Source organism: Budorcas taxicolor, chromosome 1, assembly GCF_023091745.1.
Source record: "Budorcas taxicolor isolate Tak-1 chromosome 1, Takin1.1, whole genome shotgun sequence".
NCBI lineage: Eukaryota > Metazoa > Chordata > Mammalia > Artiodactyla > Bovidae > Budorcas > Budorcas taxicolor.
Window position 1 is genome coordinate 151904393 of NC_068910.1, and position 19144 is coordinate 151923536.

Below are 19144 nucleotides of genomic sequence, written 5' to 3' on the forward strand. Positions count from 1 at the left end.
AGTAGGCTGTTGTCCCCTTCTCCTCCCACCTTCAATCTTCACCAGCATCAGGGTCTTTTCAAGTGAGTCAGTTCTTCCCATCAGGTGGCCAAAGTACTGGAGTTTCAGCTTCAGCATCAGTCCTTCCAATGATTATTCAGGACTGATTTCCTTTAGGATGGACTGGTTGGATCTCCTTGCAGTCCAAGGGACTCTTTAAGAGTCTCCTCCAATACCACAGTTCAAAACCATCAATTCTTTGGTACTCAGCTTTCTTTATGGTCCAACTCTCATATCCATACATGACTACTGGAAAAACCATAGTCTTGACTAGACGGACCTTTGTTGGCAAAGTAATGTCTCTGCTTTTTAATATGCTGTCTAGGTTGGTCATAACTTTCCTTCCAAGAAGTAAGTGTCTTTTAATTTCATGGCTGTAATCACCATCTGCAGTGATTCTAGAGCCCCCCAAAATAAAGTCTGTCACTGTTTCCATTGTTTCCCCATCTATTTGCCATGAAGTGATGGGACCAGATGCCATGATCTTAGTTTTCTGAATGTTGAAAACTTTTTCACTCTCCTCTTTCACTTTTATCAAGACGTTCTTTAGTTCTTCTTCACCTTCTGCCATAAGGGTGGTATCATCCGCATATCTGAGGTTATTGATAATTCTCCCAGCAATCTTGATCCCAGCTTGTGCTTTATCCAGTCTAGCATTTCTCATGATGTACTCTGCATTTAAGTTAAATAAGCAGGCTATGGCATCACCGACTCAATGAACATGAGTTTGAGTAAACTCTGGGAATTGGTGATGGACAGGGAGGCCTGGTGTGCTGCAGTCCACGGGACTGTAGAGTCAGACACGACTGAGAGACTCAACTGTAACTGTAGGTGCTTTACATGCGTCTTCCCAGTGACCCTTACAACCGTATTGTAGGATGAAGAATTCACATTTTAGAGATAGGGCTTAGAGCAGTGAAGGAATTTTTGCAGTGTGAAATAGAGGGAAGATTAAATATAAAGCTTCTGGTTTCTGGCTGGTGCAGCAGATACCAAATAGATAGAAGAGTCATGATTATTGTCACAGTGTTTGGCAAGCTCAGGATTTAGTCTTAAGTCTGTTTAGTTCAAGCCCATGTCTTTATATACCACCACACTGGGCCCTATAGAAACACAGGGAAAGAAAAAACATAATTTAAGATTCATGTTAAAGCTATGAATCACTCACTAAGTAGATCTTTGCCCCTGTGTACTATGTTCCAGATGCTATGGAAAGAGCTTCCAACCATCCCTTGTCTCCGTGGAATAGCTCAGGATGCCACAAGTTGCTACAGTCTCCTTTCTCCCCAAGGCATGTAATTTCCTATTTAATGCCTATTGCCTGTGCTGAAGAGTAAACTCTTCGGAGGAAAATGTCTACTATGATGACCACTTTATCTCCAGTGGGTATCTTCGTGACCCACTGGAGATAATAAAAAAAAGTTTTATTAATGTCTTCCTCCACAAACACTTTCAAACTGCTTTTAAAAAATCTCTCCATTATATCTGTATATGACCTCAGCTATGCTATAAAAAAAAAGATTCAAGAAAATTTCTCAGATTTCTTTATGGATGGTGGGATTATCAATATTTCTTGTAACACTTTTTATATCTTCTAGAAGTTTATATATATAATAATAGAAAGGAGAAAATAAAATAAAACCTATTAAAAAATAAGTGTTGAAAAATAACATGTGAAGTCTAAAATTACTGAACATAAAGGTACATAGGTGTAGCATCATTAACAATTTCCTCTGATAAGACATATCTGCTTCTCTGCTCCTTCCCCTTCTCCTACAAAAGTGAATGGTTCATGCAAGCAGGGGCTCAGGGATAGGACATCCTTCTCTCAAATATTCTGGCAGAATTATGAGGTGGTAATTCGATTGTTTCAGGAATCCTCAGATCAAAATCTGTAAGTAAAAAAAAAATCTGCAAGAAGCTGGGTGAGGCAGCCCTCTTCTGGGGAAATAAGAAAATGCAGCCACACCAAAGGATGATGGCTGGATTGTAAACAGCCCTTAGGGCACAAGGGTATTCAAAAGCTATTCACTGAAAATGAATTTTTGAAGCTAAAAGTTCATTTTGGAAGTTGAAGCATTAAGTATGTGTCTCAAGACTCTGAACTTCAATTCCTCATCTGTAAAATGCAGAAAGTAATAGTACCTCGTAAGGTCATTTTGAAAACAATGTGAATAAATTCAGTTATTCAGCACAGTGCTCAGCAGACAGAAAATGCTTAATAAATGACAGCCATTATTTTAGCTTTTACTCATTTCACAGTTTTTGCAGTGATAATTTTACCTGTGGAACCTTTCCAGTGTTTACAAAAAAAGACCCTAAGGAATATTGCATACTGCATCTAAAAAAGAAATGAACACGTGTATACATTTAAAAAGAACAGTTTATGGCTAAAAACCATGAAAACATTAAACTTTGAGATGTGTTCACTGAAAAATTGTTTATTAAGGTGTTAATGTTTTATATAGTTGATTCAACATTTGTATAACTTAAAATTCTGAGTAGCCCTTGAGTAATCTAGGTATCTACAACTCACATGTATGAAATTGCATATTTCCTGATATTCAACATAGATTTCTCTAACTTCCATTTATCAGACAAGTAAAACATTAATCTTTCAAAGCTATACCTTTTATGAGTTCACAAATTCCAATTTCTATGAATTTTTTTTATCATATTTAAATATCAATAACCTCAGATATGCAGATGACACCACCCTTATGGCAGAAAGTGAAGAGGAGCTAAAAAGCCTCTTGATGAAAGTGAACGAGGAGAGTGAAAAAGTTGGCTTAAAGCTCAACATTCAGAAAACGAAGATCATGGCCTCTGGTCCCATCACTTCATGGGAAATAGATGGGGAAACAGTAGAAACAGTGTCAGACTTTATTTTTTGGGGCTCCAAAATCACTGCAGATGGTGACTGCAGCCATGAAATTAAAAGATGCTTACTCCTTGGAAGAAAAGTTATGACCAACCTAGATAGTATATTCAAAAGCAGAAACATTACTTTGCCAACTAAGGTCCGTCTAGTCAAGGCTATGGTTTTTCCAGTGGTCATGTATGGATGCGAGAGTTGGACTGTGAAGAAGGCTGAGCGCCGAAGAATTGATGCTTTTGAAGTGTGGTGTTGGAGAAGACTCTTCAGAGTCCCTTGGACTGCAAGGAGATCCAACCAGTCCATTCTGAAGATCAGCCCTGGGATTTCTTTGGAAGGAATGATGCTAAAGCTGAAGCTCCAGTACTTTGGCCACTTCATGCGAAGAGTTGACTCACTGGAAAAGACTCTGATGCTGGGAGGGATTGGGGGCAGGGGGAGAAGGGGACGACCGAGGATGAGATGGCTGGATGGCATCACGGACTCGATGGACCTGAGTCTGAGTGAACTCCGGGAGATGGTGATGGACAGGGAGGCCTGGCGTGCTGCGATTCATGGGGTCGCAAAGAGTTGGACACGACTGAGCGACTGAACTGAACTGAAAACCTTAAAAGAGGAAACTGAAAGCCCCAAACCAGAAACCTGAATCTGCCTTTCACAATATATATCAAATCATCATAATGTACACTTTAAATATCTTACAACTTTATCAGTTACACCTCAGTAAATCTGAGGAAAAAATGAAATCGCACACAAAACAGCCTTAATCTGAACCAATACTGAGAAACAGAGCAATAAAAATGATCTTTCATTTATCACACAGAAAAAATACAGAATATATTTAGTAATTTATTTTCACCTAAAGACAATATACTTTGTACTTAGAGAAATGAAAGATTAGTTGTCAGGGGTTGCTTTTGGAGAATGATCAATAAGTGCCTTATCGATGGTTGGATACTGAAACCAGGGGCCATCGCCTCTTGCTCGCATTAATCTTCGTACTTCCAGCTCCTTTAATCTGTAAGAAATAGAATAGTGATGTTGTGATTACAGCATTTCCAATTATAAATTTAATGAATTATCTCTGTAAAGAACAACCACTTGAGAGTCTTGCTTTTGTGTAAAATATAATGTCCCTCCACAGATCCATATGTATGCATATATCTGATACACACCTATAAGCAAAATTTGGGACTTATTTTGGCTTTTATTATCTTGCTTATGTAGTTAGCCAATGAATATTATTTTTAATCCCTCAAATATCACTTGAATTGATAGTGAATTCTCTTGGTTCTTTGTCTGGGCAAATCACTTTCACTTGAACAACGGTAATGCATTTCCTGTCTTCTTGCCTTTTAAATGTTAAGAGAGTCATTTACAGAATGTCTACTATTATGACTATCTGTTGTGCCAAATGCTAGGAATGAAAAGAGGAACAGGCCTTCCTGAGGAGCGCACATGCCATCTACACTGGCTGCCCATCACTATTAGGACAGACCTTTTGAGAGCAGGGACGGTATCTCATTCACCAGCCACCAACATCACACTGAGCCTGGTCAACACTGGACAGACCATCAATATTGGTAAAGAAAAGGAAAACCAGGATAAAGAAAAACGTTCTCCAACTCCAAGATTTACTCATCCGTCCTCAGCCTTCTTTACAAACTGAATAATCTCTGCTCTAGAAAGATATGTTCATTTTTTCACAGCCAAGCCTTTGTATAAACTAACATACATTCCTGGAATAATTCCTTTTCCATCAGGCCTTTTACTTTCCATTTTTACAGACTATATAGATACTAACTTTTTATAGCACTGGAAATTTATGATAGTTATTTATTCACTTTATTATCCATAACCAGCTTACCAACCCAATCTATGACAGATAATATATCTTGGTGGTAGTATAAGATAATATATTTATATTTATTAAGAAAATATATTTCTCTTTTGGGGGGATTAAATATAATCTTTTTTTCTTTTCTACTTTTTAGAATGTAATTATTCAAAATGAAAGTAATTAAAATATTCATCACAGAGACTGGTTAAATAAATTATGGCACCCATATAATGGAGAGCCTACGCACCTGTTAAAAAGAATAAGGGAAATCTACGTAAATAGTAACATGGAAAGGAGGGGGCAGATATACTGTTAGGTTAAAAAAGCAAGGTATAAAATAAATGTGTAACATCTTCCCATTTCATTAAAAAACAGAAAAAAGCATTTGTGACTGTGTATATATACACATGAATAGAGTATTAAAAATTGGGGAGGATTGAAACTAATAGTTATTTCCCTATGGAAGACAGTCCCTTCCTATTTTACGCCTTTCATTTACGCTTCAGTTTGCTACACACCTAAACATGTATTTTTTAAAAAACTGTAGATACTCCCCATTCCATGCTCACACCGGCATTTTTCTTTTAGGGGTAAAAGTCAGGGTCCTGCTTTTATTTCTACTTTGTTTTGAAATTATTCAGGATCTCCATATGTCTAAGAAATTTTAGAATCTTGTGTTTTACCAAAGGTATATGTCTGAAGTTCAAAAATGTCCAAAGTTAACCAAATATGAGGCATAATGCTGTTCCACACTCTTAAATATGGAAACTACATATATATGTAATTTTACATCCAGAAAACAAGCTAATCATATGTTCATTTAATCATTTAAACATTCTTCAATATCATAGCAATTTTTGTAAACTACAAAGTTAAAGCAGAATGAATGGGAAGTAGATGAGTGTAGCCTGGGCTCAAGAGTTGAAGAAGGGGGGCTGACTGAAGGGACAGGAAAGAGACTCATGAGGTGATCAAAATCACCTGATTGTGGTGATTTCAGTTTATTTTTGTCAAAACTCACTGAACTTAATGGGTACATTTGATTGTATGTAAACCTTACTCCAAATAGCAAAATAAATCTCAAATAAGATCATATTTAAAAGTAGCAAAAGGAAATATGAGCAAACATTAAAAAAAATAATTTGGCACTTGTATATTTACTTATTTTATTACTCACAGAGACGTATACATGACATAAAATTACGGAAGCTAAAGAAAACAACTGACAAACCTAACGATAATTAAACAAGTAATATATATAAAGTAATTAAAGTATCAGTATCTAGTAAGTATTCAAAATATATTAGGTATTACTGCACTTTTGTTATCTGAAACATAAAAACACTATGTTGCAAAAAAATTCTACACTGTCAGAAGACAAATGACAAGCCAGAGAAAACAAATCTGCAACAAAAACAAAAGGTTATTTTAATCAATGCATAAGTTAGTAGAAAAATGGGCAATTCCTAAAAAAAAAATACAAATAACCAAAAAATGCTCAACTTCGCCAAAAAATACAGAATTGAAATGATGAGATAACATTTTCAACTATCTTATGAGCAAAAATATTTAGGTTTAATAAATTCCTTTACTGGGAAAGGTATGGAGAAACAGAATTAATCACTATGTATTGATGACAGAAAAGACAACTGGCACATCTTTTTAAAGAGGAATCTGACAAGAGCTATCTACAATGTAAAGCATGGGCTTCCCTGGTGGCTCAGTGGTAGAGAATCTGCCTGCCAATGCAGGAGATACAGGTTCAATCCCTGGTCTGGGAAGATCCCACATGCCTTGGAGCAACTAAGCCTGTGTGCCACAGCTACTGGACCATTGCTCTGGAGCCCGCATGCCCCAACTACTGAAGCCCATGCACCCTAGAACCCATGCTCCACAACAAGAGAGGCTACCACAATGAGAAGCCCATGCACCACAACTGGGGACTGGCCCTGCTTGTCACCAACCAGAGAAAAGCCTGCACAGCAAAGAAGACCCAGCACAGCCAAAACTAAAATACATTTTTAAAAATGTAAAGCACAACAAGTGGTTAACAGAGCTACTGCTAGGAATTTATATTCCAGATATACTGAATAAATATGCAAAATATATGCGTAAGGATATTCAGCACTGCACAATGTACAATATCAAAAAACCTGAAGAGAGCCTGAAAACCAACAAGAGGTCCCCTACTGGTTTAAAAAATTAAGGCACATCCATGCAGTGCAACTATGAGAAAGAATGGAGTATATGCTATTACAGGAAGATCATCAAGATACAGTAGGCCCTCCCTATCCTCGGAGGGCTGACTGTTCTACACCATTTTATACAGACTGGAACATTCTCAGATTTTTGATATCTGCTGGAGGTCCTGGAACCAAACTCTCACAGATACCAAGGGATGACTATGTATTTACATGAAACAAAGAAAACGCACAGAACGGTGTTGGTAACAGGATTCCATTGTGTTGATACATTTTGTAAATGATAAATACAATATATATTTTTAATATATAAAATTTTTCCTAGGAATGTATACAAGAAATCATTATTAAATCGTGGTCGCCTTGAAGGATCAGATTGGGTGCAGAAGAAAAGGGAATTGCAGGGAGAAAGGGAAGGAGAGGGCTGCTTAGCACTTAAAAGGGTCAGGACATTTCAAAAAAAGAATTCCTTGTAATCTGACAGATACTATCCTGAATAGTCTCCTAGTCTCCAATGCATCATCTCCATTCTAAAGATGGCGAAGATTCTCTCGCCACTGTCACCCTTTTACACAGAGCATCTTACAGTGTTGAAGAAAGTTTTATTAAATTTCTTCCTGTGGTTTGCAACTGTAGGCAAGGATTTTCTTCCCTGCACTCCACCCCCCACACTTCTTTTACCGTAATTCAGCCTTCTCAGCTTCAATCTGAAGGATAGCCATTGTTCTTTCGTAATTCTTTTCAGGAGCATCAAAGAAAGTTCGGGCAATCCATCTTGATATAGGATGCTACAAGAGAAAATTTGTTTTGAGATTAGTGTCTAAAAAGTACATCACTATTCCAGTGTACTGTTTTCCTAAAAGGACCATCTCAGGTTAATCAGTAACACTTTTATGTACTCCGTTCTGTAGATACTGTATTTGTCTTCATTTACAGGTCAGCAAATTCTACAAGACTGTACAGTTACTCGGAGAAGGCAATGGCACCCCACTCCAGTACTCTTGCCTGGAAAATCCCATGGACGGAGGAGCCTGGTAGGCTGCAGTCCATGGGGTCTCGAAGAGTTGGACACGACTGTGCGACTTCCCTTTCACTTTTCACTTTCATGCTTTGGAGAAGGAAATGGCAACCCACTCCAGTGTTCTTGCCTGGAGAATCCCAGGGACGGGGGAGCCTGGTGGGCTGCCGTCTATGGGGTCGCACAGAGTCGGACACAACTGAAGCAACTTAGCAGCAGCAGTACAGTTACTAGGTTGCAGTGTTTGGACTCAGGCCAGTCTGACTCCAAAACTTGTGCTCGCTCTTATTACACTATGCTCTGAATATCTTAAGTGGCAGATTTCAGCACGAAAGCTGGGGTTTGGTGATCCCAAAATGGAGCTGTTTTCACCAGCAGGCAAAGATAAGCTAATTGTATGGCATTACCTTAAGAGTTAATAATGAAATATTTCTTTTCTAAAATATAATTCATTCAGATAACAAAACATGGAAACACACTGTAATCAAGGCCATCTTACTACAACACTTAATAAAGACAAGTAACAGAATTAATCTGGGACTTTAGTAGTGGGCTTCCCTGGTGGCTCAGAGGTTAAAGCGTCTGCTTCCAATGCGAGAGACCTGGGTTCGATCCCTGGGTCGGGAAGATCCCCTGGAGAAGGAAATGGCAACCCACTCCAGTATTCTTGCCTGGAGAATCCCATGGACGGAGGAGCCTGGTAGACTACAGTCCGTGGGGTCGCAAACAGTTGGACATGACTGAGCGACTTCACCTTACCTCACCTTACCTTAGTGGCAATGACAGTATGGTAAAATGATTAATTCATAGTGCTGGAGTCAAGACCCTCTATGTTCCAATACTGACCCTATCCCTGAAACAGGTCACCTACCTCCTTTTAAGATTCAGCTTCCTCAGCTTTAACGTGGGAAAACTAATAGTACTATTATGAGATAATATTTGTAAAACACTATCAAAATGCCTGCTACACAGTGAGTATTCAACAAATGGTAGCCAGCATTAGTATCAGGACAATTTTTCCTATGGTGTAGAACACAGGATAAATTTTGTTACTATGCTAGGTTAGTAACACAGGATAAATTTTGTTACTATGCTAGGTTAGTAACACAGTACAGAGTCGGTCTTTAAAAAATCATGAAGCTTACAATGCAGATAATTACCCAAAGAAGTTGCTTATAAAAAGTGAACACAAAATGCATCATTTACTTGATATAAAAAACTGAATTTAAAACTGTATCACAATTGTTAAATTAAGCTATTAACCAGTACATTGACAAGGCACCTAACCCTGCAAATAACTTTTAGTGACCTATACCAACCTTGAAATATTCCCAGTGTTCTGGGACGTAGCCTTCTGGAATTTCTGCTAACTCAGCTTCACCTAGTAAGAGAAAACACTGATATTCAACTTTAGTAACAGGAGTTTACGTTAATTTTTCACTATTTAAATAAGAAACCTATCTCTTGTGGTTTTAAAGAACCTTTTGTTTTATAGCAATGAAGATGTCTAATATTTTAAATTCACTTCAATCTGGTGGAAAATCATTCACTATATATTTTTTTAGATGTCTTCTATGTGTAAGGCTTTGCATATAGGCATTATATAAGAGTTCTCATTTTGTTTTTATTTAGTGTAACAAGATATAATGAAAAACAAATTATTCCTCTGAGTTTCCCTAAACCTCCTAGGCAAAATATTCAAGGATTCAAGTTTTAGAAGTACTTCACGCAGAACTTCCCAAGAAAACCTAGTATTTACTGTCATTCACAAATCCATTCTTTAAAGAAGATTATCACTTTCTAAATTCCAAGATGGATAAAAAAATTTGTTCTATCCCTCAGCTTGTTTTCCACCTGTATTTCTGTTTTCCTCATTCAGACTTACCCAAGCTGGTTTGAGAAGGAGGAAGAAGTCAGGTCTTTAATATGGTCTATAGAGTCAGGGACCTTAAAGGTTTTTTTGGGAAAAAAGTTAGAGAAAGAACCACCGTACATTACTGCAGATTAAGATTTGGTTGAAATGAATTCTCATGCTTAAGTTTATTATTTAAAGAACTTTCCCTTCTAATATCCATAATTTCTTTTTTATATTAATATACACAGGTCTTAAAAACTTACTAGTCAGTGGGGAAGATACTCACCAATGAATACATTTATCAAAGTTATGCCAATTACTACTGGAATCCCAGTCAACAAAATGTAGAATCTCTGTTAAGATTAAAAAAGAAAAAAAATGTTTTCACATAACCGTTTCCTATCTTTCCTCACACTCAAACTACCCTCATTATATGATTTCCTTATATTTCATATAAAATAAACTTGCCAAATTGGAGATCTGATACAAAGCGATATATTTCTATAATTTCCTTTTGCTCTAGTTTTTAGATGCCTATATTTAGCATCAAAAATGAAAGAAAAAAGTCAGATTTCACCAGTATAATGCAATATATATTTAAGTGATTTTTCAATTTCTGGTTAAAGCAATGTATTAAGGGACATTTATTTATTTAGCTGTGTCTTTCAAGTCAGCAGTGGCCCACTGGATCTTCCTTGAATCATACAGGACCTTGCTGTAGTGCACGGACTCTCTAGTTGTGGCTCGCAGGCTTAGCTGCTCTGCTGCACATGAGATCTTAGTTCCCTGACTAGGGATGGAATGCTCATTCCCTGATTGCAAGATGGATTCTTAACCACTGGACCACCAGGGAAATCCCAGAAATTTTTATATTAAGAATAAAAATATAAGAAGATGAAGATGATTTCTAGAGTTTGAGTTGGTCATCACAAGAAAAGGGGGAGGTCAACCACCGGCAAGAAGAAAGCATTAAGTACAATAGGAGGCAGGGGAAGGTCTAAGGGGCAGCCAGTGGGTCACAGCTTTAGGAACAGTGGCAGAGTCTGGACAATCTTCCACCTTCTAAGTCTCTACTTTTCCTTATAGAGTCTTGAGACACAAATATATGATTAACACACTGCTTCACTCTCTGAGATCAATGTTCCTAAACAACAAAGAATTAAAAAATCATCTCAAAATAATGGAGTTACCTATTTAAAGAAGTCCTTCAATGAGTTCTTTGCTAATTTAAGGAATATTTTAGTAATTCAAATAATTATTACCAAATGAATCCATTTTCAGTTTTAAAATTTATAGACTGGGAGGGGGACAGGGAACACAGGTGATTATTTCAAAACCCCATAATCTTCAGAAGAAAGAAATAGTTCAATTGATACTTCCAATATGTCTGAATTTTTTTTGAAAAAAGGAAAGTCTCACTAATTTAAAAATAAATTCAATAACAAACCAGACCTTACTACAAAACTTCAAAATTTTTTGAGAAAAGGAATATACATTTACAAAACAAAATCTTTTATAAAATGAAAGATGTTTTCTAAATAGGAAAAAAAAATTCCTATTTATACACAGTTTAGTTCAACAAAAGTTTTAACTCACCAGTAATTTCAAAAAACGTTTGTCATAGAATCCGGAAGGCTTGATGATAAACAGTCTTTTCCCATGGTCTCCACTGTGTCGCACAGGAGCTAAAAATATTAAGTTACCCTGTTATATACAAGGCTTATTGTTATATTTGGAGATAAAAATCAGATTATAAGAAAATGTACATGCATAAATGTTTAATATGAATCATGATAAAGCATCCCTTCTCTGCCAAAAAATATATGTGTGTTTAAGACGTACTGTTCTAAACTTTAACTCTCCTCATTTTTATTCAACATTTTCATTTTTATTCATCAATATTCAAGATATTCAAAAATATCTAAATGATTATTTGAATTTGTTCCAGTAGCAAGTAGGAAGATCAGAGACTCTTGGTGGATCACAGAGCTCTTTATCTCTGCAATAAATATTTACAGCAATAAATGCTGCAAAAGAATTTAAATTGTCTGATATGATGAGGCAACATACATTAGGGGCTTGATGCAAAATAAATGGAAAGATAATTATTCAATCCAGCAGGAGTTTGAACTATTAAAGGAATTTCAGTCATAATAGATATCAGAAAGATTGTACCCACTGCTCAAACTTACATGTCAGGAATGACCTCTCCCCTCCTGAAATCTACTGTTTAGACCCAGATGACATCTTATCCTCTAAGAAACCAAATGCTTCCCAACTAAGATGAGAGCTCTCCTACCTCTGAACTGCTGTATACCCTACTGGTGTGCAAACCTCCTTTAACTGCCCCCACTGAAATGTAAGTACCTTGAAAACAAGAACGGTCTTTTAAAATTTGCTATTACCTGCAGCAGCTTGCAATGAACTTAGAAGGTTAATTCACAAGAGAATTAGAAGCTAGCATGAATTTACTAAGTATAAATCATACTACTAAGGCCTCTAAAATAACAAGAGAATTTGACAAGGTAAGTATGTAGTTCGATAAATCATTTGAAAGATACAATAGAAACTTTTGAGGAGTTTTAAAAAATGGGCTGAATAGTACAAACCACTCACTAATTCAGTAAATATTTAAGTGCCCACTATGTACAGGTCTTTGCTAGGTGTACAGCATAAAAGGTGTATAGATCCTGCTGGGAGAGAAAAAGTAGATAACAAAATTACAAATCTATAAGGACAACAAAGGAAAGAAAGGAATACAGTATCAGAAAAGAACAGGCCACAATTAAAGTTCCTCTTTAGACAGGTTGGTGGAGTCTAGGGGAGTACAAGGAAGGTACATTATAAACCAAGAGAAGTAGCAAGTTAGATAAAATTGGTAATGGGCAACTGGCTGATCATACCAAAAAGGTACAGATTACTTATGCAGTAACCTGCCAAAGGGTTCTCTCACGATTTCTATGAATGGCCTAGATGAGGTGGAGATGGTATTCCTGACATTACAGAGCTACTGCTATAAGAGTGGCTACCACACCAATGATGAAACAGGATCCTCCCAAAATCCCTCCTACTGCATTTACAAAAGGCTGAATCGAAAAGGATTAAGTATAGTAAGCAGGAAGTCCTGCCTGAACCATCCAGAAATTTAGCTGTTCACAAACTTAAGAAAAGTCATTGATGGAAGTTCTCTGGTGGCCCAGCAGTGAGGATTCTGGGCTTTCACTGCTGTGGCCCAGGTTCAGTCCCTGGTCCGGGAACTGAGATCTGGCAAGCCCTGTGGTGCAAGCAAAAAGAAATAAAGGAAAAGTCACCGGTGTCATGTGGTTACCAAAAACCTCAAAGGTAATCCAATCTTAATCTGATGTACCAGAAATACAGGGTCAAAACAGAAGAAGCCCTCAATCCACCTCTTAACTAGACCTGCTGAAGCGTGTCCATCCTCGAGTACACTGTTTTGGAGGGACAATCTGGAGCATGCCCCAGGTTAGGCAACTAGGATGGCAAACACGCTGGAAACTGACCTGCTGAAAAAATGGAAGCTTACTGGTCTACAAAAAAGAAGTCAGGAGGAACACCAGACAAGGGTCTTTAAATAGCTGAGGGTTGTCTGACAAGGGCTGTGCTGAACTGGAAGGAAGAACTAGGATCAATATGTGAAAGAGTATTTTTAGCTTAATACAAGAAAGAAGTTTCTGACAATTTTGGCAGTTGAAAATAAAACTGAACTGCCTCTCCACCACCCACTCTGAAGTTATTTGAGAGTCAATAATGGAATACAACACTGCATACTACAGGGGGTTGGCCTAGAAGATTTCTAAGATCTTTTCTCTCAAAGAATCTGACAGATGGCTCCTCTTAGAATAAAGACATATCTTTCCTACTGATCAATCTGAATGATTTCCTTCCATCATTAAGAACTCCTTCCTGCTTTCACGTTTTTGCCCTTACTTTCCCCTTGGCCTGAAAGCCTTTCCTTAGGCTCTTTGAATGGCCACCTCCTCATCCCATCCTTCAGAGATAAGATCAAATGTCACCTTTTCAAAGAAGTCTTCTCTGACTACCCTAACCAAAGCTGGTCACCTACTTGTTCTCCTTAATGTCATTTGGTTATTTCCTTTAGAACAATAAACGCTAAGCTGAATTATTCAGTACTGTATCTCCGTGCTGTTTAGTGTCTGCAAGTGGCAGGAGAACCCTATCGCTGAATTTACATTTCTTAAGTAAATAAAAAGTTGGCAGGGAATCCTTCTTTAGACCCTGAAAGTAAATTCAGAAGAGACAGTATAGTCTCAGCTTTCCCTTTCAGACAGAAACATATACACACACAAATATACATACAAGGATTAAACTCTATGTGGGGTTTTAGGGACAACTGTTTATGAATGCAAGCATTAACAAATACAGAAACTGAAACAGAAAAAAAAATTATGGAAGAAAGCTTGGACTGGCTGCATTCTAGCAATATTAAATAGTAATGTAAACTTCTTGCTTTCATCACGTATAATTACTCTGCTGTTGAACAAATATTCATGTCATTAAATGTACCAGACAACTATTAACTGTTTTAAAAGATACCTCATAGTACTAAACTCTTTTCACGATTTGTTGTTATATTAACAGTAGGACCATCTGCTTACAGTCTAAAATCATTAGCGTGAACACTGCTTACAACCAGTTGGATGGCAGGATTTCTGGAACTCAGATCCTTCTGCCACAAAAACAGGCATTTCCTACCACTCTCTAAAGCCTGTAATTTCTCAATTAGGTATTCATTAATTATGTGGAAGTAAGGTTTCAATAACCATTTTTTTAAATGTAAATAACTTCAGGAAAGTTATGTTGTGGACAACTGTGACACTTGTAAGGATCAAATAATTCAATGTAAGATTTTTGTGTGTCTCTAAGACAAGCCCCAAAACTAATTTTCATTCCCTCATTCTCTGACTATTCCCAGTTAACTGTAGCACCAACTCAATTACCCAGGCTAAAAATCTCACTTGTCTTCCTACACCTCATCTATCAGTTGTCAAGGCCTCTTGACTCTAAAATTCAAACCTTCCATTTCTCTCCATGCTCACTTCACCTCACTGGCTTAAGTAATCAACACGCTTGATAAGTCAACCAAATATTCAGATGCATCTTCCTAAAGCATGCTACTGATGCTGCTCTTCTGCTAAATACTCTCGGCTGCCTACCAAATTGTTAAGATACTTTGGCTTTGTATTCAGTGTGTATGTGCTAAGTCGCTTCAGTCGTTCATATCTAAATCTTTGCAACCCCATGGACTGTAGCCTGCCAGGCTCCTCTGTCCATGGGATTCTCCAGGCAAAAATACTGGAGTGGGTTGCTGTGCCCTCCTTCAGGGATCTTCCCAACCAGTGATCGAACCAGCGTCTCTTACATCTCCTCTATCAGCAGGCGAGTTTTTTATTTTTACCACTAGCTCCATCTGGGAAGCCCTTTTGTATTCACCCTCTCCCCTAATGTGGTCCTGACTTCCCTTTCTGCAGCCTTCTCTCTCAACACCTACCTATTCCAAGAGCCCCATTTTCAGATGTATCAGAAAACACACCCTTTACCTTTCTGACAATTGCTGCTGCTACTGCTAAGTCGCTTCAGTTGTGTCTGACTCTGTGCGACCCCATAGACAGCAGCCCACCAGGCTCCCCCATCCCTGGGATTCTTCAGGCAAGAACACTGGAGTGGGTTGCCATGTCCTTCTCCAATGCATGAAAGTGAAAAGTCAAAGTGAAGTCGCTCAGTCGTGTCCAACTCCTAGCGACCCCATGGACTGCAGCCCACCAGGCCCCTCCGTCCATGGGATTTTCCAGGCAAGAGTACTGGAGTGGGGTGCCACTGCCTTCTCTGACAATTACACCTCTTAAAACTGTCCCTAGAACCTATTAACATGCCCCATCATCCATGTCTGAACTAAGTCCACACTGCTTTGTTTATAAAATCATTTTAATACTCTTCTCAGGTTCCAAGTCATAATATATCGACATCAGCCTTCAACACAAAAGTTCTCTGCAGCTGAGGAGAGAACTTAAGCTCATTTCTAGAGTCCACTGATGCTTGACATTTAATAATTTAATTAAATAGAATACTTTAATCTGTGCTGAGGGTAATGATAACGTGGCAGCATTAAAAGTTTAAGAAAGTTGCAGGCAAGGGGGCCTTGAAGAAGGTAATGCTCAGGGCTGCAGACCCTCCCCGCTCACTCTTTACCACCACCTTTGAGGTAAGTTAAAATTATCACTCTTTTTTTAAAACAGTTCTTATGGTAAGAGATGTTTACTTCAAAATAACATTTCTAGAAAGATGCAAAATCATGCGGAAGCACATCTCAGGGTTATAAATACTTGTCAGTGAGAATGAGACTGGTTTTATTTCCCTGTCAAGTCAACAGAATATAAGCACATTTGTAGTAAAAATTCTCTTAAAAAAAAAAAAATCCTCTATTTTTAAAGCTGAAGACCTGTAGGTTCAGAGTAATTAAGCGCCTTTTACTTAACTTCCCAGATGTGATGACCCAAATTCACAGAATTATTGAATTCTGAAGCCAGAGTTGAAACCTAGGCAGTCCGGCTCCAGAGGAAACAAAAGCAGATAAGGCTGTCTACTCTGCTGGATCTTACATTCTCAGAGAGGCAGAGAGCGTGTGCCGGTGTGCCTGCATGTGCTCAGCTGCTTAGTGACCCCAGGGACTGTAGCCGGCCAGGCTTCTCTGTTCATGGGATTTCCCAGGCAGGAGCACTGAAGCAGGTTGCTGTTTCCTTCTCCAGAGGATCTTCCTGACCCAGGGATCAGACCCACATCTCTTGCATCTCCTGTACTGGCAGGCAGATTATTTACTACTGTGCCACCTTAGAAGCCCAGAGGCAGGCATAAACAATATAAAGCAGATTATGAACTTTTATTCCACAGTGACAGATTAGGCTTCACACGCAAAATACCTTTGAAAGCAGGTATACAGCTAAAACACAGTAACACTCACTATAGCTATTATTTCCCCTGCTGCTCTCAGTAGAAAGGGTGTAGATTATCTGCAAGGATCCTTCCAGAACTTCAAGAATGGGGAGTAGTGTATAAACAGAATCTAGGAGTGAAATTTTACCTCCATTTAGGGAAATAGATGGGGAAACAGTGGAAACAGTGTCAGACTTTATTTGGGGGGGCTCCAAAATCACTGCAGATGGTGACTGCAGCCATGAAATTAAAAGACGCTTACTCCTTGGAAGAAAAGTTATGACCAACCTAGATAGCATATTCAAAAGCAGAGACATTACTTTGCCAACAAAGGTCTGTCTAGTCAAGGCTATGGTTTTTCCAGTGGTCATGTATGGATGTGAAAGTTGAACTGTGAAGAAAGCTGAGTGCCAAAGAAGTAATGCTTTTGAACTGTGGTGTTGGAGAAGACTCTTGAGAGTCCCTTGGACTGCAAGGAGATCCAACCAGTCCATCCTAAAGGAGATCAGTCCTGAATGTTCATTGGAAGGACTGATGCTAAAGCTGAAATTCCAATACTTTGGCCACCTCATGCGAAGAGTTGACTCATTGGAAAAGACTCTGATGCTGGGAGGGATTGGGGGTAGGAGAAGGGGATGACAGAGGATGAGATGGCTGGATGGCATCACTGACTTGATGGACAAGAGTTTGGGTGAACTCCAGGAGTTGGTGATGGGCAGGGAGGCCTGGCGTGCTGCAATTGATGGGGTCACAAAGAGTTGGCCACGACTGCGCGACTGAACTGAACTGTATCTCCAGATAGGCATGATCAAACACTATGGGGCAGCAGGGAGTATGTGAAGAGGATATGTATAATCAGAAAAGATTTACAAAGGACTTTTATCAAGGAATGTGAGCACATGCGGCTTTGTAGCAGGTTCAAATTCCTGCTGGAAATTCGTTGAATACCATTGGTCCTTTCCATCATTTTTCCATTAAGTCCCTATGCATAATGCCTCTTCATGTGAAATGACATAACTCAAATTAAATTGGGAGAAGAGCAGTAAATAGAAAAAGATATCTTTAAGTTGGAGAAGAACCTTTCTGCCTTTAAATTTCACTTCTTCTGTATCTACATCTATTGTATAGGGCAAACAGCTTACGGCCCATTTTCGATCTAGAGGATTAAATGAATATCATTAATATCTATATGGTGTCCAGCACATAATACATGCTCAATAAGTGTTAGCTGTCCTTATTATTATTCAGTTTAATACAGTAGTGAATTATTTTTGTAATAATTGAGTCACAGTTTCCTCATCTGTAAAATGGGGATAATAACATTGTATTCACTTTGCAGAAACCAAGAGGGACTCAGACTGAATACAAAGCATTTGATGCTTTCCTATTAATATTATGATTATTCATTCCCCTTTAGTTCAACCCACAGTCTCGGAGAGGCTCCAAATAACCCTTCCACGACTGCCCTGACTTTCCTAGGACCTAGGAAAAGACCTACCATCTTCATATAGGTCCCTTCCTCTCTAACCAAACATTAAAAATAATTATTTTGTGACTGCATTGATATAAAACGAATACAATTCAGGCTAGATTTACCATCACTTACGCATTAACATTACAGTCGTTTACCTTTTGATTTTAAAAGAAATGTAAATGAAAACATTTCCGTGGACACCTGAAAGTATCATGAAGACGGATCACTGTGCCTAGAGAACGAGTTAGTCCCGAGCTCTCCACCTGACCATATATTAGAATTAGCATCGGCAGGATCCTCAGCAACATGACTTCCCACCTTGTGAGAGTAAAATCTAGCGCAGGTGCAAAATGCAAAGAACCGTGTGCCTGAGAAACAGAGGTCTTAGTTCTTCGCTTTCTAATCTCTTTCTAACCTCAGCTTCATCCACAAATTAGCAACAGAATAGGTGAATGACAAAGTGTCTCAAAAATTCTAATTACTTAAATACGATCGACCTGATTACTTCAGGAAAGCCCTCAGTTTCCTCACATAGCCCATGCTCCTTCTCACAAACCCCAAGTCCTCAATTTATTCCCGGCTCCCTCCTGATTCCACCAAGGTCACCCGGGAAGAGCCCTCCATCTCTCCACCCGCGTTCCCTAATCTCGCTTTCTCCCAGAGCTAGAACCCACCGACAGTCTTCGGAAAGTCACGGGTGAGGAAGCCTCCGAATCCAAGTAGAGTGCCAAGACGGCGGCCGGACAGAGCGGCCACTGCAGAAACCGAAGCCCGATGCAAAAGACTCATAGCCGCCATGGCTACTACGGGCAAGAGAACAGCGGGGGAGAGTAACGGAGGCCGAGAGAGCCAATCTTCCAAAGAGGGTGAAGC

At 38.6% G+C, this 19144-nt stretch overlaps 1 protein-coding gene across 1 annotated transcript; it reads right to left on the reverse strand.

Moving 5' to 3' along the window:
* Positions 1–2478: 2478 nt before the first annotated feature.
* On the reverse strand, positions 2479–19104 carry NDUFB5 (NADH:ubiquinone oxidoreductase subunit B5). Its single transcript, XM_052638817.1, has 6 exons — positions 18946–19104; positions 11425–11513; positions 10115–10181; positions 9293–9354; positions 7637–7743; positions 2479–3932 (listed from the first exon to the last, which is right to left on the reverse strand). The coding sequence occupies exons 1-6, from the start codon at positions 19067–19069 to the stop codon at positions 3812–3814; spliced, it is 570 nt and encodes a 189-aa protein (XP_052494777.1). The 5' UTR covers positions 19070–19104; the 3' UTR covers positions 2479–3811.
* Positions 19105–19144: the final 40 nt, after the last annotated feature.

Bases quoted from the DNA above. Each gene is read 5' to 3' on its own strand.
- NDUFB5 (XM_052638817.1), bottom strand. From the start codon at position 19,069: ATGGCGGCTATGAGTCTTTTGCATCGGGCTTCGGTTTCTGCAGTGGCC. The intron at 7,744-9,292 runs GTTGGTATAGGT...TTTCTCTTGTAG, and splicing joins AACACTGGGAATATTTCAAG to CATCCTATATCAAGATGGAT. The intron at 3,933-7,636 runs GTAAAAGAAGTG...TATTTCTTACAG, and splicing joins GCTGAGAAGGCTGAATTACG to ATTAAAGGAGCTGGAAGTAC.